This window comes from Phyllopteryx taeniolatus, chromosome 1 (assembly GCF_024500385.1).
Source record: "Phyllopteryx taeniolatus isolate TA_2022b chromosome 1, UOR_Ptae_1.2, whole genome shotgun sequence".
In the NCBI taxonomy this organism is placed as follows: Eukaryota; Metazoa; Chordata; class Actinopteri; order Syngnathiformes; family Syngnathidae; genus Phyllopteryx; species Phyllopteryx taeniolatus.
The window spans coordinates 29,270,521-29,297,997 of NC_084502.1; the positions used below are offsets into that span (position 1 = coordinate 29,270,521).

The 27,477-nt window shown below is 41.6% G+C and overlaps 1 protein-coding gene across 4 annotated transcripts; it reads right to left on the reverse strand.

Annotated features, from left to right (window-relative positions):
* Positions 1-766: 766 nt before the first annotated feature.
* On the reverse strand, positions 767-27,441 carry LOC133484317 (interphotoreceptor matrix proteoglycan 2-like). 4 transcript variants are annotated; one of them, XM_061786677.1, is made up of 21 exons: positions 27,239-27,441; positions 27,002-27,175; positions 26,211-26,377; positions 26,106-26,134; positions 22,559-22,591; positions 21,944-21,999; positions 17,133-18,493; positions 16,907-17,059; positions 16,691-16,749; positions 16,587-16,607; positions 16,239-16,492; positions 16,063-16,103; positions 15,755-15,980; positions 13,999-15,587; positions 13,701-13,920; positions 7,225-7,435; positions 5,651-5,869; positions 5,027-5,222; positions 4,546-4,625; positions 4,294-4,346; positions 767-3,003 (listed from the first exon to the last, which is right to left on the reverse strand). In XM_061786677.1, exons 1-20 carry the CDS (start codon positions 27,315-27,317, stop codon positions 4,313-4,315), a joined length of 5,202 nt encoding a protein of 1,733 aa, XP_061642661.1. In that variant the 5' UTR covers positions 27,318-27,441; the 3' UTR covers positions 767-3,003; positions 4,294-4,312. The 4 variants fall into 4 exon arrangements, with proteins under 4 accessions (XP_061642661.1, XP_061642652.1, XP_061642670.1 ...); XM_061786668.1 differs by having other exon boundaries at positions 16,063-16,124; positions 27,239-27,440; XM_061786686.1 differs by having other exon boundaries at positions 5,651-5,839; positions 16,063-16,124; positions 27,239-27,438.
* Between the last annotated feature and the right edge of the window lie 36 nt (positions 27,442-27,477).

Consider the following 27,477-nt stretch of genomic DNA (forward strand, 5'->3'; position numbering starts at 1 on the left):
CAATAGTCTCCACAGTGAAAACACAATACAAAGCAAAGCAGGCATGACAAATAAATAATATTAAAGATCCCAAATTTACAGTATTAAACATGAAATATTGAAAATAGTATGTAAAAGATCTTTTGCCGTTGTTCTTTTTCAAACTATAGAAATAAATGTCATGTCTCTTGGTCCTTTGACACCTGCTGTGTTCTAAAACAACTAACACATAGTCAGCATAGTTAGTAATCTATAGTTGTCTGCCTTCAGATAAGTGAAATGAAATGATTTCCTTTCAAACTTGGCAAAAATTATTGTAGAGCCTCCCCGACATACAAAGATGTTAGTTAGTCTCTCAGTCGAGATCTATCACTGAAACATAATTCACTGATACTACTACCTTCTCGTTAGCAACAATTCTAAAATTGCAGTGCAAATCGCAGAAAGGCGCTCATGTTATGCACGCAGTAGCAGCGAGTCGGGCATGTTTTAATGTAGCCTCCATGTAGTAGCAATGAGTGAGTGAGTGTTTGTGTAATTGGGAGTTCAGCGTCGTTGAATGCTTGTGGGAAGAAGTTGATACTGATGAAAATGGATGATGTCTGAATGCATCATTTGTTCAATTTAAAAACAAATCACTTCAAAAGTATTTAGAGGAATATAGAATATTCTGGAGACAGTAGGCCTATCATTGTCCAAATGTATGATCAAAACACATCACTTGTTTATTATTTTGTTACAAATCCATTATAACAGCAAAACTATTTTGAGTCATGAGGAGACGCAGTAAAAAATATTCTCATTTTATTTTAGAAAATGGTGCTGCTCGCACAAACACACCAGACAGTCATGTTGGTCTACGATCGGACCGATAGAAAACACAATACAAAACACAAGACAAACAGCAGCAAAGCAGCTTGTTTGCTTCTTGTCCAACACAAAGACAACTAGACAAACAAACCCACAAGGAAAGTCAATACAAGGAGACAAAATGTAGACATGCATGTTGTTTCAAATATGCTTTGTTTGGAGTTCCAAGCACCACTAGTTCAATCATAAAGTTGTTTTTGTGAACGCAATGTCCTTAATAACATTTATTAAGCCATGACAAGGTTTAGCAAGGTCATTTCAAAGATGTACTTCAGACTATGTAGGAACAGATTAAGAAACTTTCAATGTGCTAAAACACTTCTAAAACAGCATCACATGAAAAAAAAAACATACAGCACAATTTGCCATCATGAAATTTGCAGGTCTGTAGCTTGAGCTTCACTGCTAAATTACAATGACAATATATAAACATATAAAATAGACATGCTCGCAATGTTGCATGTTATTAGTAAGAGCGACACCGGGTTATCATTTTAAAAAAACATGCAAATGTGTCGCTAGGCTACTCTTCATCTACGACTGATGTAAACATGCAGGGTGCATGGTTGCACTGTGCAGGCAGCTGACTGGACCGAGAGACAAGAAGAACAACTGATCCAGGTCGAAACACTAAAGTGGTTTGTTTCAAGGGCCCTGAGCTGCGTCACGTCCACAAGCTGACAGAGCAACCAAGGCACTGAGGAGGAGTCACGCTGGCCCCAAAGAACAAACCCAGGAAAACAGAAGTAAAGGTTTCTGGAAAGAGGATAGAATCACCACATTTCTTCCAGATCGCGAGCAGTGTCAGAAAAATCATTGAAAGTGGAAGCAACACGGACAGGGCATGACAGCAAACAAAAAATACTTGGGGTCTGATTTACTAAAGGGCTGCACGAGCAAAAACGGGCGCAAACTTGATGTGGAAGCTGATCTACTAACCTGGCGAACCAGGATTGGATCTGCCAAACATCCAAAATTTCCCCATACCTCATTTTGCACATTGTGGGAGGAGTAAATGCAAATACATTGCACAATGTAATTTCTCAAATCTGAAACGAACTTTAATGGCTGATTTGGCGCCTTTAAATACCACGTCTGAAAGGCAGGTGCAAACGGCACCGCTGTGTGTACTACAATGAGAAGGCGCTGACAAAATGAGAGATGACGGGGAGAACAGATCTTTTCCGCTTGTGTAAACATTTTTGAAATGCCATAAACAAAACTGATCAGGACACACTTTATAGTTTATTTATAAATATAATGTTGGAAGTCCTGAATGATCTAAGGGTGGACTTAGAGCCAGTCTTGCCATATTACCAATGACAATATTCCATTCAACTCTGCGTGTCCTTGTATCTGGGTCATTCCAGCGCTCTGTGGCTCTCTGGTGCTGGCCACTCCTGGGGCAGGTTTCTGGGTGTACTGTCCCACGTTCTAAACACAATGTTACGCAGGATGGGCACATGCATCCAGTGGTCACGCAGTCGGGGCGAGTTAAATCAAACAAAACAAGGCCCATGCAGTTCCTGGCTTTCCCACAATGCTCAGAGGTATAAATTAGTTTTCTGTTTGTTTGTCTTCCGCTATCACTTGCAATTCCATCACTTCCAACTTGATTTTGTGTTTGTGGTGCTCTCCAAAATATTTCATGGTGAAAACCATCAGAGCTACATAAAGTGCAAAACCCTCTTAAATACGGCAGTCTCTACCACTTTTACACCTGTTGCCAACGCGGTGCAATCTGTTAGAGTAAATGAACACGCAATTTAGCACCTCCTATATGTTATTTTAAGGAATTAGGCCCTTAAAGTGAGACAAGAAGCAGAAGGAGATACAAAAAAAAATTATAATTTTTTTTAGTTATACCAGCTGATAATGACAGCCAAAAGATCAGACACGACTGTCAAAAAGGTCAATGGTCAAAAGTTGTCTTGCGAAAATAAAACTCATCACCTTCCTGTCCAATCAGGCGCTGCGACCGCCCAAGTCACCACTTTCACAGTCGCAGGCAAAGGCAGCTGTCTGTGTAGAATGATGCTTGCTAACCTAACGTTAACGTCAGCCTACTTCATTGAGCGATTTGAACATTCTAGAATGCAAAAATAAAATGAATCAGGTTGATGGCGACTGGTACGAAGGAGTATTGGGGCCACCCTGAAAAGAACAAAATAATTTTAGGACAAAACAGTGACAGATTTAGAAGAATACAGTTGTGTAAAGTAATGAGGGGGAAAAACTATTTTATGAGAATAAAGCTGTGATATAAGAAGAATAAAAAATGGAATACATAAGAACAGGGGAAGGGAAAGTATGGCACGCAGCCCACATATGGCCCACTTCATTCTTGAATCTGGCCCACCAAGCGTTTACTAATTAAGAGTCCTGTAATACATATTAGATTAGTGATCGACCATCATTTTGGGGTGCTCTTGTTTTGATGTGAGCGTACAAGGGTATATGATATCAATATAAGGTATAATACCAACTTCAACAAAGAAGGATGATGAAAAAGGGGCATTCCCGGGGTAATTAGTTATTTGCCAATTGTTCCTAAATGGATTGATATTGGAAATGCGCTTGAGCAAACACAATTATAGAGAACTTGTTAGTGAAATATAGGCTATCTGGACCCTATAGGTCCTTATACTAAAATGTATATATTATTTTTTACTTTTCATTCATTATATCTTTGATTAGATAAAGGGTAACTTTTTTGTGAAAAAAATAGTTTTTTCATTTCTTTGATTATAATTAATTACAAATTCAAAAATAAAAATAGAGAATCAATTATTTTATTATTTAAATAAACAATGGTACATATTTTACATGTTTAACTTTTTTGTTTACATCAGCAGGCCCATCTGTCTGTTTAAAAAAAACAAACGTGACCCTTCAAAAAATAATGTTTGTCCACCCCTGGGTTAGAATAGAAAATAATAAGGATTTAGTCAAGTAATAGGGAAATTCCAATTTTACAGCAGCAAAATGGACAGTAGCAGCACACAAGAATATGTTATGAACATATTTAAAACACCAGGAAGTGAGAATGAGCATAATGAGGAGCAGCACTATACACTGGGGATATAGAAAAAAAAAGACTGAAGTTGTAATATGAAGATTAAAAAAGACATCACTTTAGGAGTATATGTACTATCTGCATTAAGATGAGAATTATTATTATCGTTCTTTAACAGTTTAACAGAAAACGTTTTGGCACAACATGGCCATCGTTTAATGCGAGAAAGAACAACACGGACAGAAATCTGTTTTGTTGGGTTTGTTAACTCATCTAACCAGAAATATTTTGAACAAATATTTATCAATAATAGTCAATTCATATAATGGTAGTTATCTTGTGAGACTCAGGCCGCTGTATTTATGTTTGAGCAAGAATTTTGATGAGACTTAAACTAATCAGCAAATTAAAAAGGTGAACTTCAGTACCTCTTAAGCTTGCAGCTCGTTATGTGGTGGAGCTGCCCCGTCGTTCCAGGAATCTGCTCCGCAAAAAACAAAAACAAAAACGTTTCGCTTGTCTACTTCTGACAAAAGAGCAAAATGTCACAAGTGAGTGGAGAATCTTATGAAAGTTCCAAAACCAAACTGAAGCAAAGTTCATTTGCAAATTAGTATTTCATACTTGAGTGAGTGAACACCGACATTACATTAGCACCATTTTATAGTGGAATCACTTACACTTGCGTCTGTCGCACAAAGTCTGCAAAATGTTGATCCCTGGCGCACAGCTCGATGATCCTTAGACGCTCCTGGATCTCCTGTTGGAGGTCATGGATCAATTATTCAAGTCAGTATACTGTAGGCTGCTCCATAATGTCTAAATGTATGAACACTAAGACTGAATTTTCACCGCAAGGTTCAAGTGACACAGTTCAGATTTTTTTGCTCTCAAGTGACACAATTGGGATATGCGTCCTGGCAGTGGAAATGAAAAAAAATTCATGGAATTGGATCACACAGTCTTATCGGATCACTTGAAATGTACATTTAATTAGATTTCAATACAAGCATTAAATTGGAATTGGGCTCTTGGACCTACAGTGTAAATCCAGTCTTTAAGTCAACTGAGGTGACTGTAAAGTCAAAGAAAACATTAGACACGGCACACAAAGTGCAAACCATCTTAACACACTAAGATCAAACCACAAACGTGTCACACTTCTTTGGTGAGCGCCATGTTCTGGTAGATGTGTCGGACCTCCTCGCTACTGAGTTCATTCGACGTGGTAGTGGGGCTGCTGTACTGGGGACGGTCATCATCATAGCGGCGGTAATACTGGGTCGTAACTGGGTCACTCTCAAACATTGGGTTGAATTTAGTGGCACGTTCCAGAGTTGGCGCGCTGTCACCTCGTCTGCAACACAGAACATGAATCACCCACACAAAGTTTAGACTTTTATTAACCGCTTTCAGTGGTGTTACAAAATAAAGTGTACACCGGCGCTAACCAACCTTTATTGAGCAAAGTCACATTTTACATTAGAAAACTATCACTGCACACCGCGAAACAAAAGAGTCACAAAAACAATATATGCTGAAATAATGAGGTTAATTGTACCTTTGGCCATTTAGTCGTAAAACATTTAATTGTTCTGCCTGTTACTATATTTTACTGGCGTGGATAGATTAAATTAATTGTATTAGAATACATAATTTGTAGTCAAGTAATAATCATTTTGGCACCTATTAAGTGAAATTAGATCATTTCCTGCGGCACACACGAGACCGGTTAGTAATCAGTGGTGAAAACAACACAAACCACAGAGTGACTGCTGTGCTAACCTCAGAGGATCCTCTGTGTCCTCGGTGTCATACTGCTCGCGCAGGGTCCTGGCCAGGAAGAAGATGATCCCAGCGGCCACCGCAAGGAAACCCGCGACTGAGGCAATGGCAATGCCGACCACCAGTGGCTCAGAGACATACTCTTCACAGTGTTCGCCACGGTACCACCAGTTCTCTCCGACGCGACACCTGCGGTTGTTAAATATTTGCAGCAGCCATCTATCATACCATTAGCTTCGTCATTTACAACTTAACGTTACACTTTTATAACAGCTGAGAATATTAAAGTCACTCTAAATTTGACACATGACCACAGAGAAGAGTGCTGTTGATAACCGTAACACATTTGAATGACTACAAAAATTGCTAAGTATCTTAAAATGAGGCTTTAAAATGGTGAAACCTCAAGCCGTTGTCTCTGCTCTCTAACGCTATGAGCGTGTCAGCTGACTGCAAGAAACCACGCCCAGGTGAAAAATGGATGATACAGCAACTTTTTTACACCTACGCACCCCTGCATGTTTGAGCCGCGGAAATATAGCTGCTTAAAGCCTCCGTTAGCTGGAATACAGTATATCCCGCCGAGTCGTCCAGGACCTTTCCACACCGCAACGAGAAGCGCTAGCCACCAGCTAGCTTGCGAGTGAACAGGCATCCAGTGCTCCAATAGGCTGCTAAATTGTGGCATCCAGGTTAGATGCATTATCAGGGTATAGGCATAGCTAGCTAGCTAACGGGACACTGTAGTGGTAGAAATGGGACAAGTAATAATAGTTAGGTAACTTGTAATGCTACCGGATACTCACTGATGCAAACAAAACTGGGCACCATTTTAGACATGCCCCAAAAAAGAAATCAGGAAAACTGAAAACAGTTTAATGCTATTTATCCACAACTGAGTACGACATAGTTCTCAGTCTTTTCAGTTATCGTCAAACATTCATCCATCCATCCATTTTAATACTGCTTATCCTGCTTATTCAGCGTCACAGGGTGCTGAAGCCTATCCCAGCTGACTTTGGGCAAAAGGCAAACTACACCCTGAACTGGTCACCAGTCAGTCGCAGGGCACATATAGAGATGGGCAACCATTCACGCCGTCACTGAGTCGGAACTGAATCCACGCTGCCTGCACCAAAGTCGGTCGGGCTAATGTACCGCTACAGCAGTAGTGACTATCTTCAAACGTGTATAATGTAATAAAAAAAACAAATAGATGATTTCACTTTACAGGGTCATTAAATATACACCAACCTGTCACAGCATTAGAGTCACTTGTACAATATAACGATGCTCGATACAATATCCAGTCTTCATGAAAGTAAGAATTTTCGGTTTTGATTGGATTACTCTAACAATATGCTTATTATTTCGTGTGTTTAGGTCTTGATAATGTAAATGTCCTTTCTTTAGATTAAACATGCACGTACAACAGTGAGGAGAACAGTGCAATTGTTTCCTGAGCTTTTACCTTTAAATATGTTCCTAATCAAACTGTTCCAAAAGAAACCATCTGAACATAAATAAACACACAATCCTCTAAGTGACTTTAATGTTTAAAAAAAAAGTCTGACCTGCAGATGGCGCCCTTGCCCGCAATGATGTCACATTTCCCATCGTTGAGGCAGAAGTCTTCCTGGACATCACAGATGCTCTGACATGGCAGGCCGTCCACGCTCAGATATCCGGCGTCACATACACACTCGGCCTCACCCGACCACCGATTGACCATACACTGCGAGAAGGCGTTACATGCCTGGAACTTACACGGGTCCGCTTTGTCACCTGCACAGAATCACAAAATGATTTTCCTTGGGCAGGTTGGTCAAGCTGTGTTACTTGTAACAATCATGTTGTGCTCTTGTCACTCCTTGTTGGAATATATACAGTGATGTAAAAACATGTTTGCCCCCTTCCTGGCGGTCCATGCTTGAAAATCCTCCAATGTGGCTGAATTACAACAATTCTGCAAAGACGAGTGGGCCAAAATCCCTCCACAGCGCTGTAAGAGACTCATTGCAAGTTATCGCAAACGCGCAGTTGTTGCTGGTAAGGGATATCACTTCTTCACACAGGGCCATGTAGGTTTGGATTTTTTTTCCTCCCTTAATAATAAAAACTTTCATTTAAAAACTGTCTAATTTGATTAATATTACAATTTGTTTGATGATGGGAAACATTTAAGTGTCAAAAGGGTTTCCGATAGAATCGCCACATGTACCATCTCTATTAGAAAGCGTTGCTCACTTCCATTGATACAAATATATGCACCGACCATCAGCCACACCGACGATGAGGTGGAAGCATTTTATGAGGATTTATTCCGTCGTTATAGTCAATCGAAACACAAATTTCGAATAGTCATGGGTGACTTTAACGCCAGGATTGGCTTTAACTCTGGCGAGAAATCAATTAGACCCTACGGAACGGGATCAAGAGACGAAAGAGGAGAACGCTTAATAGAATCTGCTGAACAAGAAAGCTTATACTTTATCAATTCGTTCTTTAACAAGAAATGGAACAGAAAGTGGACATGGACAAGCCCCAAAGGTAACACTAGCATCATAGACTACTTCCTGTCCAACGACAAAGGGTATTTACGCATTGCACCACCCTAAACAAATTTGACTTTGGAAGTCACAACAGATTGGTTCGGGTCAAAGTGCAAATCAACTGCCAACTTGAACGAAAGAAACTTCTAAAGAGCAAGCTTACCAAATCAAACTTAATTCAAGAAAGAAGCGAAGAGTTTCAAATACATTTGGCTAATCGCTTTAAAGCGCTTCTAACAGTGGAAGACACAGATCTGTCAACACACAACGACGAAATTGTAAATGGGATTGTTCACACTGCACACAAAGTAGCGCCATCAACGAGAAAGACGACAACATCCAGAATATCTACAGCTACTCTCAATTTAATGAAAAAGCGATGAGAAATTAAGAAAAGGGGCAGCATTATCAACAAAATTTTATGTTGAATTGTGCTAGACGATTCGGAAAAAAATACGAGAAGAATTGAGAACTTACAACATTTGGCTTGTTCAGAAAACGCTTGAAGCGGGACATGGAATAAAAAACGTAAAACGTGCATTAATTCGCCACAAAAAAAATATTTTTGGTTTGAAAATGGAAGATGGAACGATATGTCACAGCCGCCAAGAAGTCGTACAACGAGTTAAAGAATTTTATAAAAAAACTATACAGTGACCCTCACCGAATGATTACTGGAAAGCTAGAAGCAGACCCAGTTCCATGTATCCTGAATGAAGAGGTTGAAATTGCTATTAGTTCACTTATGGCCGGAAAAGCTTGTGGTCTGGATGAACTTTCTGTTGAAATGCTTAAAGCAGGCGGGAATGAACTTAATCAGATCCTTGAAAAACTAGATCAACGCTGCTTGGACTTGCAAGACGTACCGGCGACATGGAAAGAGGCAGAAATAATTTTGCTACATAAACCAGGCGATAAAATGGACCCAAGAGATTATGAAAATGAACAAAAGCAAAACGAAGGTCATGTTCAATCGTTACTGTCCACAAAAAGATATCAAAATGGAGGACTATGTCCTCGACGCCGTCGACAACTACATCTATTTAGGCCAACTTGTAACAATGGATGGAATTACAAGCACTGAAGTTGAACGCCGCATAAAGCTTGCCTGGCAGGCTTATGGAAGGCTTAGTGTTATATTCAAGAACTATCTTCCCATTTTCTTGAAAAGAAAAGTTTTCAATCAATGTATTTTACCAGTCCTCACTTACGAAAGTGAAACTTGGATTATGAATGCCAAATTATATATATATATATATATATATATATATATATAGCGTTTCAAAAAAACATTTGTAGCCCTTTTTAGTCATTAGATTATTTGCAATGTTGTCAAAACAGTTTTTGATTTCCAACAATTTCCAGCAGAACCTTCTTTTTGTCTTGTCACCAGAGATGGAAAAAGTACTCATACTCTGTCCTCAAGTAGAAGTACGGATACATGTTTAAAAAAAAAAAAAAAAAAAAAGTTGAAGTGCCCGATTGATTTAACTTCTGCAGTTAAGTAAAGGTAAAAAGGTACAGACTCTGAAGTGTATTTAAGTACAAAACTAAAAAGTAAACGTGCATTTTTACTGTCAATTATATACAATACAAATAAAGTGCAGGTAAAGTACGGTTACAAAGTACATGCTAAAATATTTCTAAGTGGTTGGAAGCTGAAATAATGACGCTCAAAGGACAGGCAGTCACTGAGTGAACTGTGCAGACAGAGGTCAAAAAGATGGCGGCTGACCAGTGTGACTTGGTGCTGCTCACGTTCCTCCCAGACAGATTAACTCGGAGAATGCGCCGACTGCATCGATTGTGTGTCAAGAGTCTTTGCACACCTTGGCACAAAGCAGACTTGTGTGATCCTTGATATTAAATAGTTTTCAGAGTGGAAGTAAAAGTAGTATGATAATACACATAAATTACATGATCAAGCTTAAAGTGCATCTCAGTTTTGGTATCTAAAATAGCAATACACAAGAGGATTTGAAACTTCCATGGATAACAAAGCTCAGTTTAAAAGACTGACTGGTGAGGGGAACAGAGGGTGATGGGGAAGAAAAAAAAAAGACACTGGTACTGTACTTATATAAACAGAAAAGTGGTAAACATTTAGTCAGAAAAAGTATAATAATAGCATACAAGTGTACCAATAGTGCATTTGTCATAATTTTCTACATTAAGTCAAATTTGGATGTATTCCTAAACACCACTTAATTTCTTAAAGGAGAAATCCATCCATCCATCCATTTTCTGTAACGCTTATCCTCACTAGGGTCGCGGGCGTGCTGGAGCCTATCCCAGCTATCTTCGGGCGAGAGGCGGGGTACACCCTGAACTGGTTGCCAGCTAATCGCAGGGCACATATAAACAAACAACCATTCGCGCTCACATTCACACCTATGGACAATTTAGAGTCTTCAATCAACCTACCACACATGTTTTTGGGATGTGGGAGGAAACCAGAGTACCCGGAGAAAACCCACGCAGGCACGGGGAGAACATGCAAACTCCACACAGGCGAGGCCGGGATTTTAACCCTGGTCCTCGGAACTGTGAGGCAGATGTGCTAACCAGTTTACACCGTGCCGCCTCTTAAAGGAGACATATTATTGAAAATTGACTTTTTAATGTTTACATACAAATGGTTGGGTCTCCAGCGGTCGAAATGAGTTTCCTCCGCAGGGTGGCTCTCCCTTAGAGATAGGGTGAGAAGCTCGGTCATCCGGGAGGATCTCAGAGTAGAGCCGCTGCTCCTCCCCATTGAGAGGAGCCAGAGGAGGTGGCTGGGGCATCTGATTCGGATGCCTCCCGGACGTCTCCCTGGAGAGGTGTTCCGGGCATGTCCCACCGGGAGAAGACCCCGGGGACGACCCATGACACGCTGGAGAGACTACATCCTTCGGCTGGCCTGGGAACGCCTCGGGATCCCCCCCGGAAGAGCTGGATGAAGTGGCTGGGGAGAGGGAAGTCTGGGCGTCCCTGCTGAAGCTACTGCCCCCGCGACCCAACCCGGATAAGCGGTAGAGAATGGATGGATGGATGGATGGATGGTTGGGTCTCTGGAGTGCCTGCCCAGCCCTGAAGTGTTAAATTAAAATTGTTTTTAATCTGGCTATTCCTGAAAACGTGTCTGTGAGCGAGCCATTCCTCACTTCGACCCCATTGTTATGTAACAGTCGGGCTAATTTAGATGATAACATCACACCAACTTTATCCAGCCATGACTTTGCTGCTTTGGCAGCTAGGCTGGCCTAAGATCGAGTGCCATTTTTGGCCAGAGGTCGATTGCCGGACTGCTGTACCCAGAACCACTATCATGTCACAGCCAAAAGGTAAGCAGAGCTGCACAGAGTTTTCTTAGGTGCGCAGATTAGCGCTAGCTTCTGATAAGCGGCACATACTTGATTGCAGGGTGAAGTTGTCGGCAATTTGGGGATCGTGGCATAATTGTGTTTGGCAACGCATAAACTGGTCCTCATTCACAGTCCACATAGTAATTGACAAGTGTTATTCAGCAGACTGGCGCTGCCTCTTGAGGGAAAATAGAATCCATGCCATCTTAGAAAGGCTTGAGTGTGATTCACAGTTCTTTTTTTTAAATCAGGGTTGGGCTGGAGAGGACACTCGGCCAGGTGTTCCGGCACGCCGGCCTGCTCTTTGGCCGGCCATGCCTTTCCCCTGTGGATTTTTAATGCAACACATACATTCGCACATCCTTTGGGGAGCTGGCTGGCCTGGGTGGGGGTGACGGTTATGTGTCATCATTGCCCTGTGACCGTCTCGCCAGAACCACACCAGTCTCCCTAATTTTAATGCACTACACCCCACCACACACGATCACGGCACAGAGATAATGGTTGCCAGTTGGGGACCTGGTAACCATAGTAATAGGGTATGTGGTGGGTATTCACAGTTCTCTTCTCTCCCCGCATTTCTCTTTCTCTGACCCCCTTTGGGGTGGGGGGCCTTTGGTTGTCGGGCCGTGGAGAGATGGTGCCCCGCCTTCCTCTCCCCTCTCTTGGCGCCCTCGCCCGTCTTTCCTCATGAGGGGTGCTTAACATGGACTCGCTTTTGGCGAGCTATGACCGTTTTCGGGTGGCTGCTGGCTCCTGCATTGGGCCCTGTTGGTGGCTGGGACCCCCATGCTCTGTGGGGGTGGTGGGGGCGTGCTGGGTTTAGGATGGGGGGGACGGTATTGGCAGTGGGGGGGTCGGTGGTCCGGTGCCCATGCCCCTCCCTTAGGGAGTGGTCAGAGCACTTCGGTTGGGCTGGGGGCCTTCCTGGGTCCTGGGGGGTGGGTGGCGTCCCCCTAGTTGGGTCCCCCGCTGGACGGGTTCGCTGGCTTGGCCCCCCCTTGTCAGTGGAGGGAGCCAGGCCCACCCTTCCTCAATGTGCCGGCTCAGCAACTCCGTACATCAGTTGACTAACATGCATGTGATATGGTGTTCAGTCACTAATAAGTTCGATAGACACGCTATAGGCTTCAATTGCTTGTGCTGGGACCAGTAATAACAACACAGGTTATACTAACATATCAACTCACAGGTTCTTACAGGTGTTTAGACACTAAAAAGAATCCCACCGCACCACTCGTCAGCAGCACTGCCTTGCTCATTTCCCACATCCTGTCCTGTCCTGCCCTTTTCTGTCCTCTCGCATCTTGCTCTCTTGGTTAGTTATTGTATATCCTCACCGGGTGACCCCCCATCCCCAAATAAGAACACGATTTGACTGTCGTAATGTTACTTTAGCTCAAATATCTAGACTAACTATTGTTCTGCTGTGGTTCGCAGCCCTATTCTCCTTGTGCACTCTGTCCCTCTGTCTGTCCCCTAAAACCCTTTTCTGTCTGGCTGCATTTTCAATAAACATCAGAATAATTAACAAAAATAAAAAAATAAGCAGAGGGAGTATTTCAAACTCTTTTGTTGCACAGAAAACTGTTCCAGCACAAAATGCATACAGACCCACCATTCTGCAAGGCCATGAAGCTGAAAAGGACATGTTAAAATAAATACATACATACATACATAAAAAGAATCAGGGTTGTAAGTGGGGCCACCCTTAGCCCCAACCCTAGTCGTCATGGTAACGAAATGTTTACTTGCCACTTGCCCAGAAGTATATGTGGCAGGATGAGGGCTGGCTCACTTGCATTTAGACAAGGCGAGTCTTCTCAGGCAGCATAACGATTCAATTGTAATTGCAGCAAGACATCAAAGTGAGGTCTGTTAAGTGACTATTATTATGGATTCTGGGGGAATTTTGACAAATTCTGACATATTATCAAGACAACTGGGAACTGTTTTGAATTGGGAAAAAATGCTTAATGTCTCCTTTAAGTATGCAGTGGCAAACATGAATAGTCTAATGTTTTACACATTAGTCATCAATAATTAACAGGTTAAAACATCAGTTATCGATTGTCATCAGCAAGATTATTATTTACTTCCTTAGCTAAAAATATGTGCATGTACAAAAAAGTCAGCACATCTCTGTCTTACCTGATTCAACGTCCAGTGAGTACTTATCAATGGCAAGGTTCATGGTTTGGTAGGCAGTGTTAGCAAAGTCCTCAAGAATGAGGAAAACAACGTTGGCAACACCTCTAGAAACTGGTTTGCCAAATCTCATGCGGCTATTAACCACAATACTGCCATTTCTGAAGTTGAGGATCTCCAAGTTCTGGAAGTTGTTTAGGTTGGACTGCAAGTATGGAACTAGCTGAAACATAAACACAAAATTAAGCATAAAATGTTATTCTCATGTCAGGTTTCCACTCTACATTGGCTCAGTTCTCACCAGTTGTAGAAACCGTTGCTCAAGTGCTTTGTATTCAGGGGAGCTCTTGTTGAAAAGGTCCATGGAGAACGCCATGTTGGTCACCCGTAGCCTGAAGAACACTGTCAGGGCTTGCATTGGCCTGGTCGGCAATGCAATCGCATCCAGCTCTGAGCCCTGCGCTCCACTGGAGTAGCCGCTGCTGTCACCTTGTGTTACTATGCTGCCATACTGGGACACGTCAAGGCTGACATCAATGCCTGGCACATGCTTTATAGTCTGGATTTCATCTGCTTCTGTACTGTTAGTGATTTCTGGAAGCAACAAAGTTGTCGTTTTAAGTTCCAAGTTTGTTCCAAAATCTTCATCTGTTGAAGGACTTTTTTTCCCGCTGACTTCTGACGACAGTGTGCTGAACAGACCATGAGCTTCGTGATTGGAGTACTCAGGATTAAGTGAGTCCTCGTCTTCGGGTGCTGAATCTGACACTCGAGTGAATGGTGAATCTTTCTCTGGAGAGAGGGCAATGGGGTTGGGGTCTGAAGTAACAGGTGAGAAAGTGACAACAGGAGCAGTAGCAGCAGTTGTTGTAACAACTAAGATTTCATCCACCAGCAGGTCTTCTTCGAGGGTCACAACCATTGCAGTTGTTGGTTGAGATAACAGGAGAAGTTGCTCCTCTAACACTTCAACCCCATCATGGTGGGTTTCTGGAAGCGGCAAATTGGGTTCTTCAGGCAAGACTTCCTCAGGAGGTGATTGAGGAGGGAAAACCTCAAAGTGCGATTCTTCGACTGCAACTGTTTGAACTTCTTCAAATGTTGGTCGTTGTGTGGTCATGTCAGGTTTTTGAGTCGCAATGAGTTCTTTTTTTTTCAACTCTGCAGCAGCATCAGTGTTTTCCTGCACAGGAGAAGCTTTTGTGGTTTCGCTTGTCACTGCCACGTCTGGTGAGAACCCTGGGTGCTCATAAGACCAAGTCTGCAGCTGAGGAGCACCCGTAAATGCCACCAAATTGTGTTGATCCTGCGTCACATGTGACTCTTCATAGAGGCCAGATGCTTCCACTGTCTGCACAGACAACTCGACTGTCAAAGTGCCTTTGGGTGAAAAGACAGGTGGATCAGTGGTAGAGAACCGAGGGTCTGTGCTGATGTGGGGTGTAAATAAAACCTTATCCAAGAATGGGTTGTCCGTGTCTCCATCTGGCTTAAAGTCCTCTAATGTAGGAAGTGTATGTAAAGGTATAGCAGGGGTGGACAGGAAACCCATGACTTCATCCTGTTTGCTGGTTAGTGACTGAACAAGAATCCCCCCTACTTCCTGTATTCCATCATCCTCATCTGTCTCTTCCAGATCTGGTGGTGGCAGCACCTCCAGATGGCTTTCACCATAAAAGCTTGCTTCCGGGTCCCAAGACTGAAGAACCCCTTCCTGCCCATCTCCTGAGAAACCAGAGCCAGAGCCATAATCCACTGCAAACTCAAGGCCTTTCTGTGTTTTAAGTGAAAGTGGAGAATTGGAAGCTTCATGGTCCCCTTGGAAGGGCTTGTTTGTAGCACCAGGAGCATTGTTTACTAGAAAACCCTCCTTTTCAATATTTTCATTAGCTGTCAAAAATAGAAACACAAAGTGGTAACATTAACACGTGTAACATAAAGCAGAAGTAGTTCTGATATTAGTATACGTGTTGGAAATGACCAAAGAAGACAACATGGAAGACAAGCATAAATAAATCAGTAAACATATTTTGTTTGGACCATTTACTTTAACTCACAGTCTTGTGTGCTTGGCAGCAGACTTGGCATCCTCTCGGGGGTCGGTGGAAATGTTGTACTCTCATCAACCATGAAGACGTCATTTTCGCTCACGGCTTCAGTCTTTGTGTCTCTCCACGAGTCGAATGAGTCAAAAAGGAAGTCATCCTTCTTCGGAAAAATATCCCGGTTTTCCATCTCCGGATTCAGTTCGTCGGGTGGTCTCTCTGCATTAAGGACGTTATCCTGTCCAAGGTGATTATCATCTATTAATCAGCAGGAATGAAGATGGATGACCCCACATTTTTCATATTTGGCAGCAACTCACCATGTTGTAGAAGTTGTCGGCTGGTCGACTCGTCGGGTTCCCTAGAGGTAACAAATTCTCAGCTGTAGCAAACAGATGACAAATTTCAATAATTTGTGATTGATCCATGTGATTCTCCTCATTTTGAATGAATAAAATGACGAAAGAAAATGCTAGCGAGTTATGCATCTAGTCACCATTCTCCAGCAGCAGCGGGTCAGAGTGGGTCCCAAGGCTGCTGTTGGTCAGCACGTTGTCTTTGCGAAGAGCTTCCGTAATGTAGTTACGGAAGTCGGTGATGGTGTAAACTATAGTTGGTTCCTCAGGAGCAGCAGGATAGTTCTTCTCCACCAGGTTGTTCTGCAGCGTGATGAAGTCCATCGTGGCATTCGAGATGCCGTCACTGTCCATCGCCAAAGTGATGGCATAGTGGACATGAACCACCAAACCCCTAAAATGACAAAAACGAAACAAAAACATGTCAAATGCCCACTGTAATACCTCATTTCTTCTTGCATGTGAACTGTAAATGGATGCAGACGTACCGTTCCAGGTCCTTCTGAGGTCTGTGAACAGAAACAAAACACAGCAAACTGGAAAAAAGTTCCATAAGTCTGGTGACAATGATTTCAGCATAACAAAACCGTACCTGAATTCAATGACAAAGACATTCTTGAAGACTGGCAGCTTCTCAAAGGCGTCTCTAATCTGGATGTGAAACACAGGAAACAAAGTTTGTTTTCATTGTTTGTTTATCAAGAACTTTTTGAGGAAAAACTATGGCGAACCATTTAACCTGAGCACTGAGACTTTCAAGACCTCTCAAAATCTCGACTCAAGGCTAAACTTAGTCGCGCAATCATACCCTGCGGGTGAAGTGTCGAACTAGTTGCTGGTAGTGGACGCTACTCGGGTCTCTCAGAGCACCGTTGTAGGATTCTTCTCTCAGTGTAATGCTCAGTTCCACCATCTGTTCCTTCAGAGGCCTCAGGAAGGTGTTGTCGATTTCATTATGAAGCTAAATGTGCAAGAACATTGAAAACGTTTAGTGGAGTTGAAGAAATTTGGGATCTTGGATGTGGTTGACTCACTGAGTTCTCTTGTTCATCAAAGGGGAAACTCAGTAAGTTGCTATCGGCCTTCAGGGGGCTCTCTGTGGAATCTGGGAAGTTGCCATTGTTGTACTCCACAACATATGTTGTGGTGGCTTGCACGTAGCTGCTCGGTGTGGCCTCAAATGCGGCATTGCTTTCCACAGTGGCTTTAACGACTGTTTCATGGGACGGTGCCTCTGTACGTATTCCATCTTCTGCTGTTGCATCTGTAAAGATAAACTGGACTTTGTCAGAAGGAACCTCTGTAGGACTTGTCTGGACACTTTCTGGGGGCTCATCACCCTCAGAGGAGACCACTGGGCCAAGGTCTTCACCTGGAAGCTCTTCCTCAACTTCAGGAAATACTTCAATTTTACCATCATTATCAACTTCAGTGGTAGAACTCTGCGTGATCATTGCTGATGGACGTCCCACATCAGAGTCTTCCTGAAGTTCCTCCATTACATCTGGTTCCTCTGATTCAGTCTCTGGCAGTAATTCCTCTGAACTCTCCAGGGAAATAACTAGACTTGCATCTTCATCAGATTCAGGATGTGATTCCTCAATGTTCTCTTGAATTGCTTTTATTGGAGCTTCATGTTTAGATGTGGATTCTGCTGTTAAATGTGTCATGTCAGCCTTTCCCTCCAAAGTCTCAACCCCAGCTTCAGGTGTTTTCTCTGTTAAGTCAAGATGGGTACTGTGTGTGTCAGGTACTTCAGGTCCAGGTTCCATTCCCATAGATTTTACTCCTAAAGAGTCAATTCCGTCCCTGAATGCTACATCATGTGGCAGTTGAGCTTCTTCCACAGTTTCTATGACAATCTCTGCCTCTGCAGGTATAATCGGTGCTTCAGCTGGACTTTCATCTGGTTCTTCTGTAGCTTCAGCGGGTCGTTCCTCTCTTGCCTCATCAACTGATTTGACAGACTCTTTTGTAGCCACTATTGGGTCTTCCTTGTTTGTGGCATCATTGACAATTACAAGTAGCTCTTCCATAGATTTGATTTCCTCTTTTTCCAATTTTGTTTCTTCAGTCACCACGTCTTGAAATGTATCTGGAAAACCTTCCTCAGTTAAAGCGGTGACCCCTGCACGACTATCCTCTTGTGGGACCTGGGCAGTCGGCTTAGAGATTAGTTTTACAATAGCGTCAGGAGGAACATTAGTGGTCTTGTCAGAGTGACTTGCAACGATAGAGCCACAGCCTACCGACCCGTCTGGCACACCAGCGACAACAGTGTCATGGGTCAACTCCACAGGAGTCTGTGATAATTCTCCTTCAAGGACTTCCTCAAGTGCAGAGGGCGAGGGTGTCTCAGTAGGATCCGCTTGACCAGAGGATGGGGTTTCTTCAACTGCAGAATTCCAGGAAAAAAAAACAAAATATAAATATTTTTTTAAAAAAGATGAAACTTAGGCAATTTAATTAGGATAAATCTGGTTCTTCATGCACGAACATTACACATTGACATTATACGGTTGTTCGCATCTGATAATCTACTGATCATCTGAATTTAAGACTGCCCCTACAATTTTTTTTAGCAAACCCAGACTTCAAGGCCCTGTGGTTGTGACGGCCCTAAGACTCGTCCAGCAGTAACCTCGGGAACACCTTTGCTGCTGGTTCACAATTGACCAGGTTGTGGCCTGTAAATAGGCTTAATGAGCTATTCTGGGCAGAGGGTGCATGTGTTCTGGCATCCATTGCTTGTGCCTGCTTGGTGGTGTAAGCTGACTGACAATAGCTGCTCACAACCAATCTCAAATCTGCGTGCACATTTCTATGCAAGACTGCCTTTACATCTCGTTATGCATGGACTTTCACTTTGTTACCACGGGATCACCAGTGACCTCAGATGACCACCAGTGACCTTCGACACCCTCCCTTTTTCAGCTTTTGTAATCAAGTTTTAGTGTTGGGACAATGCAAATGAAGACATTGTGAGACAGTTGTTTTAAATTTGACTCCTTTCCGTGACCTTCGGCTGACAAAATATTTTAGGTCTCCATTCTCCTTCTCTGCAATGTTTTCTTTAAATTTAACATCATTTTTTACTGTTAGTTCTTCCTTTTTGACTGCCTATATCCAACTTTCTCAAACAGTGACAAAACAGAAATGTTTCTTATTGGATCCAAGTCGAGCCAAATGGGACCGTTTTTACAAATGCCAGATTCCTCCCACACCAAAGTTTCATAATCTGGCTCCAGATGTGTTAGTCAATTTTAGGCCAATATACATTCTTCCTTTCCTGTCCAAGCTTCTCAAGAAAAACAGTTACCCAACAACTGTATGACGTTCTACAAAAACAATCGTCTATTCGAAGACTTTCACTGAGGATTTAGAATGCATCATGGCACTGAGAAAGCACTGGTGAATGTTACAAATGAGTTCCTTACTGTTTCAGAAAAAAAGTCATCTCTGTACCTGTTTCGGTAGATCTTGGCATTAAAGGAACGGTCTTTAATTGGTTAAAATCCTACTCGTAAACTCGTTTACGGTTTGAAAATATCAGTAACAAGGAGTGTGCATATAAAAGTGAGTCATGACGTTCCGCAGGGGTCTATGCTTGGACCAGTACTGCTCAATCTGTACATGCTTCCCTTAATCAGTGTTATAAAAAAACACTCTGTTAACTTCTACTGTTAGGCAGATGACACAATTTACCAATGAAATGTGAATGAACCAATTAGTTATCCAAATTTAAGGTGTGCCTTAAAGAAATAATTAATTGGATGACCGGCAATTTCTTACTACTGAATTTAGATAAAACTAAGTGTATACTAGTCTTTGGCACAGAGGACCTTAGAGGCAGGGTCTTCAATGACGTACAGTATCTGCTCAAGATTGTTTTATCCTCACCTCTTGTAGAACAATGAGGAACCTTGGATTAGGATTTATCATTCAGCTCCCACATACAGTACAAGTTTTCAAGAGCACCATTTGTACACTTGTACAAAATAATTGTTTTTTTATATATTTCTTGCCTCTAGCTGATGTTAAAAAACTACTGCACGCTTGCGACCTCAAGCCTGGATTATTGTAACTCTATAACTCTCTCTTAGCAGGCTGCTCCATCAAGTCATTAAAGACTCTCCAGCTGGTCCTAAATGTGTACTGATTCGAACAAGGGGAATTATTATTATTATTATATAACTATTTCCACAGTGCTAGCTTTATTACACTGGCTTCCTGTAAAATGTAGAATTTAATTTCAAATTCACCTGACCATAAAGCAATAAATGGTCAACTATTATACCTTTGAGAGCTTGTGGTGCCTTATGAACCTACAAGAGCAGAGGTTCTTAAACTTTCTGGGTCCGGGGACCACTTATAAGGGAGAGAGTTTCCTCATAATACTAACGCTAATTAAACATAACTACCACTTGTACCCCTAAATACCATAGGAATTATATATTTTTTAATGTTTCAAACTAATTATTCATTACTTGTTTAATAGAAAGGAATTTAACATATTTAGATTTGATTTAATTAAATACTGCACACTGCGGCACGGTGGCCAACTGGTTAGAGTGTCAGCCTCACAGTTCTGAGGAGTGGGGTTCAATCCCCGGCCCCGCCTGTGTGGAGTTTGCATGTTCTCCCCGTGCCTGTGTGGGTTTTCTCTGGGCTCTCCGGTTTCCTCCCACATCCCAAAAACATGCATGGTAGGTTAATTGAAAACTCTAAATTGCCCGTAGGTGTGAATGTGAGTGCAAATGGTTGTTTGTTTGTATGTGCCCTGCGATTGGCCTCCTGCCCAATGATAGCTGGGATAGGCTTCAGCACGCCCGTGACCCTAGTGAGGAGAAGCGGCTCAGAAAATGGATGGATGGATGGATGGATAAATACTGCACACATACAGGCAAGTCAGATTTACTGTTTGTATACGTCACAATCACATCGGAGCTTTTAATAATCCCAAAGCTAAGATAGGGAGAAGTAATTGGTTTAGTATGTTGGTTTTATTGGCGCGCCGGTTCCCATATGTTCATGAAATGATACAACAATAATTTATTCACAAATTATTTAGCATACCCCAAACTGTGGCTCGCGGACCCGGTGGGGGCCAGTTAGAGAACCACTTTACTAGAGCACTATGCTCCCAAAGTTCACATTTCTCTGTGGTTCCCAAAATCCGTGAAAATAAAACGGGAGACTTTCATTTATCAGGCTCCTCTCTTGTGAACAATCTTCCAGATTTTGTCTGGAAGGCAGACACTCTCTCACCATTTTAAGAGCCGGCTAAACTATTCCTCTTCCTTCTCAGGGCTGACTCAGGTTTGTCCTGGGTCAACCCTTAGATAAGCTGCAATAGGCCCATAGGCCTAGACAACCGGGGGGGATCTTCTATGATGCACCAAAATAGGACAGCCCGGTGGAGTTTGCATCTGCCTGCGTTTTCTCCGGGCACTCCGGTTTCCTCCCACATCCCAAAAACATGCATTAATTGGAGACTCTAAATTGCCCGTAGGCATGACTGTGAGTGTGAATGGTTGTCTGTTTCTATGTGTCCCTGCAATTGGCTGGCAACCAGTTCAAGGTGTACCCCACCTCACGCCTGAAGATAGCTGGGATAGGCTCCGGCGTGCCCGCGACCCTAGTGAGGATAAGTGGTATGGAAAATGTATGGATAGATGATTATAAATATTATTGACAATAATGGTAATAATAATAATGATTGTCGTCAGTGCTCCCATTTTCTTTTGCACTTTTTTCCTTTCCTTATACTCATACTCCTCTTCCTACTACCAATAACAACAATGATAATAATAATAATAATAATTCATTTTCAAGGTCACAGTACCTGGCTGGGCGCTGGTCAAAAGCCCTCCACCCGGAATCCCTGGCAAACTTTCAGAACTGCAGAAAGCAAACACAAAGTAGAATAAAAAAACTCTCTCTCGCTCTCTCTCTCTCTCTCTCTCTCTCTCTCTCTCTATATATATATATATATATTTTTTTTTTTTACTTTTTTTTTTTTTTTTTTTTTACTTCTAATCATTTTACACATCAATCTATGCCATGCAACAGAACAGAACTGAAGCTTCACACAAATGTACATAGATTCATGAAGCAACCATATGCAGCCGAAAACCTTTTTTTTTTTTTTTTTTTTTTTTTTTTTTTTTTAAAACAGCAGCCAGACATTTCTACTGTCGATATCTACAATACTGTACACTTTTTGCAGCAAAATTCACCTTCCATATTACAGGTTAATGAACATATTAGCATGACGCTTAATAAATCATTTTAATATTGTAAGTAGTTTTCTCTGCTTCCTTGCTACTCCAGATGTAGCACCATAGCTTGTATTAGATTTTTTCTGTCACCGGATACTTCTAAAACAAGAATTTTGTAAACTAAAACCAAGAAAAGGTACAGCCTGCCATCTCTTATTGATAGATACATGGAGGCCTACCTGCACAGAGGTGGGCCTGAGCTGATGGGAACACTGCAGCAGGTGAGGAAACACAACACACGTTTTGTCAACGAGACATCAACGTTCGTGACGCGTGTGAAGCTTCTATCCATCTTTTCATACAAGTTAGCACATACAATAAAGCTCAATTATCAGCCATGGGAGATTCTAGGATCTGAACTTTCGGGAGTGCTAACTGCCCAACCAGAATTTTTAACATAAAGCAGATTGGTTACGATGGTTAATAGGAAAATCTTTATCTGAAATCATTTATAAGGAAAAAATACCATAAAGGAATATGCTGCTTGCAAACGTATTTTTGTTTTTCACCTCTCCAAACTTCAATTCAATTAAATACATGTGACAAAGTCATTTTGAGGATCGTAATTATCAGCTGGTCTATTGTAGTATCTAATTAAATAAGAATATACACATGTGAATAAAATTGTTGGTACCCTTCTGTTAGTGAAAGAAAAAAAAAACACCGTGGTCACAGAAATAACTTGAATCTGACAAACGTAATAATAAATAAAACATGTAATGAATATTAACCTATGAAAATCAGACATTGCTTTTTAATTGTGGTTCAACGGTAATATTTAAAAAAACAAACCCATGAAACAGGGCTGGACAAAAATGATGGTACCCCTAGAAAAGATGTTGTTCAAACAAGGTGTGTCCTCTAATTCGCATCACAGGTGTCTGTAAACTTGTAATCAGTCAGTCGGACTATTTAAAGGCTGACAAGTAAGCACTGTACTCTTTGGTAACATGGTGTGCACGACACTAAACATGGACCAGAGGACGCGAATGAGAGAGTTGTCTCAGGAGATTAGAAAGAAAATTATAGACAAACACATTCAAGATAAAGGATGGAAGACTGTCTCCAAGCAGCTTGATGTTCCAGTGACTGCAGTTACCCATAGTTGTCAGAAATTTAAGATTGACAGGACTACAGCCAACCTCCCTGGATTTGGCAGGGGGAGGAAAATTAATGAAAAATTGAAGAGATGGATAATACTAATGGTAACAAAAGGACAAAGAACAACCGCCAAAGAAATTAAAGGTGAACTCCAAGTTCAAGGCATATCAGTGTCAGATCGCACCAACCGTCATTGTTTGAGCCAAAGTGGACTTCATGGGAGACGACCAAGGAGGGACACCACTGTTGAAAATAAATTTTAAAAAAGCAAGACTGGAATTTGCCAAACTGCATGTTGACAAGCCACAAAGCTTCTGGGAAAATTTCCTACGGAAAGATGAGACTAAACTGGAACTTTTTGGCAAGGCACCTTGGCTCTATGATGACAGACACAAAAATGAAGCATACCAAGAAAAGAACACTGTCCCTACTGTGAAAGATGGAGAAGGCTCTGTTATGTCCCAGGCCTGCTTTGCTACATTTGGGATAGGGTGTCTTAAATCTGTGCAGGGTACAATGAAATCTCAAGACTATCAAGGTATTCTAGAGAGAAATGTGCTGCCCAGCGTCAGAAAGCTTAGTCTCAGTCGCGGGTCACGGGTCTTACAACAGAATAATGACCCACAGCTAAAAACACCCAAGAATGACAAAGAGCAAAACATTGGACTCTTCTGAAGTAGCCTTCTATGAGCCCTGATCTAAATCCTATTGAACATCTGTGGAAGGAGCTGAAACATGCAATCTGGAGAAAGCACCTTTCAAACCTGAGACCACTGGAGCAGTTTGCTCATGAAGAGTTTGGCAAAATACCTGGTCAGAGGTGCAGAAGTCTCTGAAAAAATACTAAAATCCTTTGATTGCAGTGATTGCCTCAAATGTTTGTGCATCAAAATACTAAGTTAAGGGTACCATCATTTTAGTCTACGCCTGTATCATGAGTTTGTTTCTTAAAATAATTCTGTTGAACCACAATTCAAAAGCAATGTCTGATTTTCATTGGTTAATTTTCATAAAATTTCAATTTATTATTTCTTTCGTCAGTTGAAAGTTATTTCTGTGGCCACTGTGTTTTTTTTTTTTCATTAACAGAGGGGTACCAACAATGTTATCCACGTGTGTAAATAATAATTCTAAATAAACTAATACAGCATTGCTGGACCCTTTATGAAAACCAAGGCAAACACTCATTAAAGTAGTCATACTGACTTTGCTGACCATGCTAATAGTGTGATAGTTGAAATACACATTAGCTCACGAACAACTCATAAGTCAAACTTTTAGAGTGGAGTGCTTTGCCAAAACGCTTTTTGACCCGACAGCATCTCAATAAATCAGAATATAGTAGAAAAGTTTTTGAAATGTTTTTTTTAATTACAGTCAGTCAATCCAAAAAGTGAAACACGTTATACAGATTCCTTGAAAACACATAAACCTACATACTTTTCAGAAGTGCTATTGGTACCTAATCTCTATATTAAGAATAATTTTGATGTTTTTTTCAATGTAATATTTAAATTTCGCTTGAGATCAATTTGACCTTTTAAAAATGGTATAAACCTTTTGGAATGAAATATTTCACTCTGTGTGTGGAGTAAATCTGTGACCATATGACTTTCACTTTTGGAATTTAACTTCTCAAATAAATTATGTTTTTCACAATATTCAAATTTATCAAGATGGCCCTCTATAGTTTAGTGTACTTGTACTTTTTAAAAATAATTTATTGCTAAACTTCATTGTTTGTGCAACAACAAAGTCCCTTCTAATCTATATTTCTAATAAAGACCATCTTACTCCTTGGTCAACACTCTTAGAGAGAGGGCGAAATCATTTCCGGTGTACAGACATCAGGGATCATGGCCATGCAAGATAACCACAACTCTGCATTCTTGACAAAAAGAACCAACAAAAAACATGGTACCTAAAATCTGTATTTAGCTCCACTGATTATGTCTTACTACTTGAGCACTAATGAGCGCCACTGCCATCAGCGAAGCAGGGGGCCAATAATGCATTGTAGTAATTTTAGGATTATCAGTGTGTGTTATAAGCTAAAATATCTATACTGTACAGTCCTCACAAGAGTGAGTACAATCCTCACGTTTTTGTGTATACTCACTGAAGAAATGACACTTTGCTACCATTTAAAGTTGTCAGTGGTGGAAAATAATGGTGGCCTAACAAAACAAATCATCCTTTGGACCCAATTTGGACATTTTCACAAAGGGGTGTTCTCACGTTTGTTACCAACCGTTCCGGTAATAATGTCTTGTGTGTTGAGCTATTTTGAGGGGACAATAAATTTACACTGTTAAACGAGCTGTGCACTGACTACTTCATACTGCAACAAAGGGTCATTTCTTCAGTCTTGTCCCATGAAAAAATAAGAAAATATTTACAATAATGTGATGAGTGTACTTAAATTTGTCAGATACTGTATGTAGCTGTCCAAGTAAAATTAATATCAAATTTAGTCTTTTCTAATTTAGAGTATAATTTTAGAAATAAGGCTAACATACAGTAGTGCTCTGTAATTACTACTGTATCATCACCGCTACAAAGCATCGAAATATGCAATGGCTCAGCAATAACGTGACATTGTGTTGCAAGCAATGAGACACTGACCTGCTCATTGGTGCCGCCATGCCAACTCTCTGAAAAAGACATTCAAAGAAGCTTATTAGACTTGTAGAACTGACATATTTGGATCAAACCATATAGGATACTCACGCTCCTAATGAGGCTGAGGTGCTCCTCCGATTGACTGAAGAACGCGCCAATCTCCTTGATGCTAATAGAGCCATCCATGCAGCGGCCCACCCAGTCCCGGTACTGGTCACGTTCTGGCAGTTGGTCCAAGAATATCTTGAAGGCCTCCCAGACCGTCTCCTGACACACTGGAACACAGCAGAAGCTCAAGACCAGGGTTCACCAACATGGTGCCCGTGGACACCAAGTCGCCCCCAAGCACCACAAGTTACCCACGGATCTGTTCGGGGGGAAAAAAAACTAGCTCCCCGCCAAAAGGAAATTGTGGTTTCCTAGGAATGGAATGAAAGAACGAAGTGATCATTTGAAAATGTAAACACAGAAAATTTTACAAATTCTTGTCTTTGGATATTTATCTGATCCTACCTTTGTTAAATCATTGTTGATATTTGTGAAAAAAAATATTTACAGCATCAGTGTCTTCATATACAGTAGACGTAATTAAAGGTAATTTGAGCAAATTTGTTATTTTAGAAGTCTGTATAAAACTGGTAGCCCTTTGCATTAATCAGTACCTAAGAGGTCGCTCTCAGTTTCAAAGAGGTTGGTAACCCCTTTCACCACTAAGCAAAGTTGTGTTTGTCACCTGCTTCAGGAAATCAAAATTCTGTGACCTAAGCATTTGCCTCCTGCCATTGGTTACCTTTAATGATGCCAGACGTAGTTTTTAAGATGTGTTAAGACAAGCGCTTCATCCATTTTAAGCACAAAGTATAAAACGGAGAAATCGACATTAGAGCAACATGACAAACCTCTGAGGTGAAAGTAGTTGAGGTGGTTGGAGACAGCTTGGTCTAATGTCTCCTGACTGCAAAGTTTCACTCCACTGGGAAACAGCAGATTCCTTTTCCTGCGAGTCATGGATCCATGATGCCTGAACAGAAGCTGCAGGTCTTCAGAAGAATCCTCCGTCTCGTCACCTGAGACTGTTAAGGAGGAGCGAGGTGACCACAACAGGTGAGAGAAACATTCCATCGCAAGAAACTGACCTGTGTCCATGTTGACCCAGCCAGACAGCAGCAGCAACCCTAACATCCATAGCCACAACCCGCGATGCTTTCCCGCCATATCGAACCCAACGCCCCAGCTCACGTCCTCAGCTCATGTGTAATGTCCCTCACACTTGTCCAGACGCCGGTTGGTGACGAGGTGGAGGGACGAAGCTCGCTGGGTGGCTTCGTCTCAGGTGGGCAGATGGAAGCTTTAATCCTATTTGTTAAGCTGTTGG

Bases quoted from the DNA above. Each gene is read 5' to 3' on its own strand.
- LOC133484317 (XM_061786668.1), bottom strand. From the start codon at position 27,317: ATGGCGGGAAAGCATCGCGGGTTGTGGCTATGGATGTTAGGGTTGCTG. The intron at 7,436-13,700 runs GTAAGACAGAGA...GATTCTGTGCAG, and splicing joins CTCACTGGACGTTGAATCAG to GTGACAAAGCGGACCCGTGT. The intron at 5,223-5,650 runs GTTAGCACAGCA...TCTGTGTTGCAG, and splicing joins GACACAGAGGATCCTCTGAG to ACGAGGTGACAGCGCGCCAA.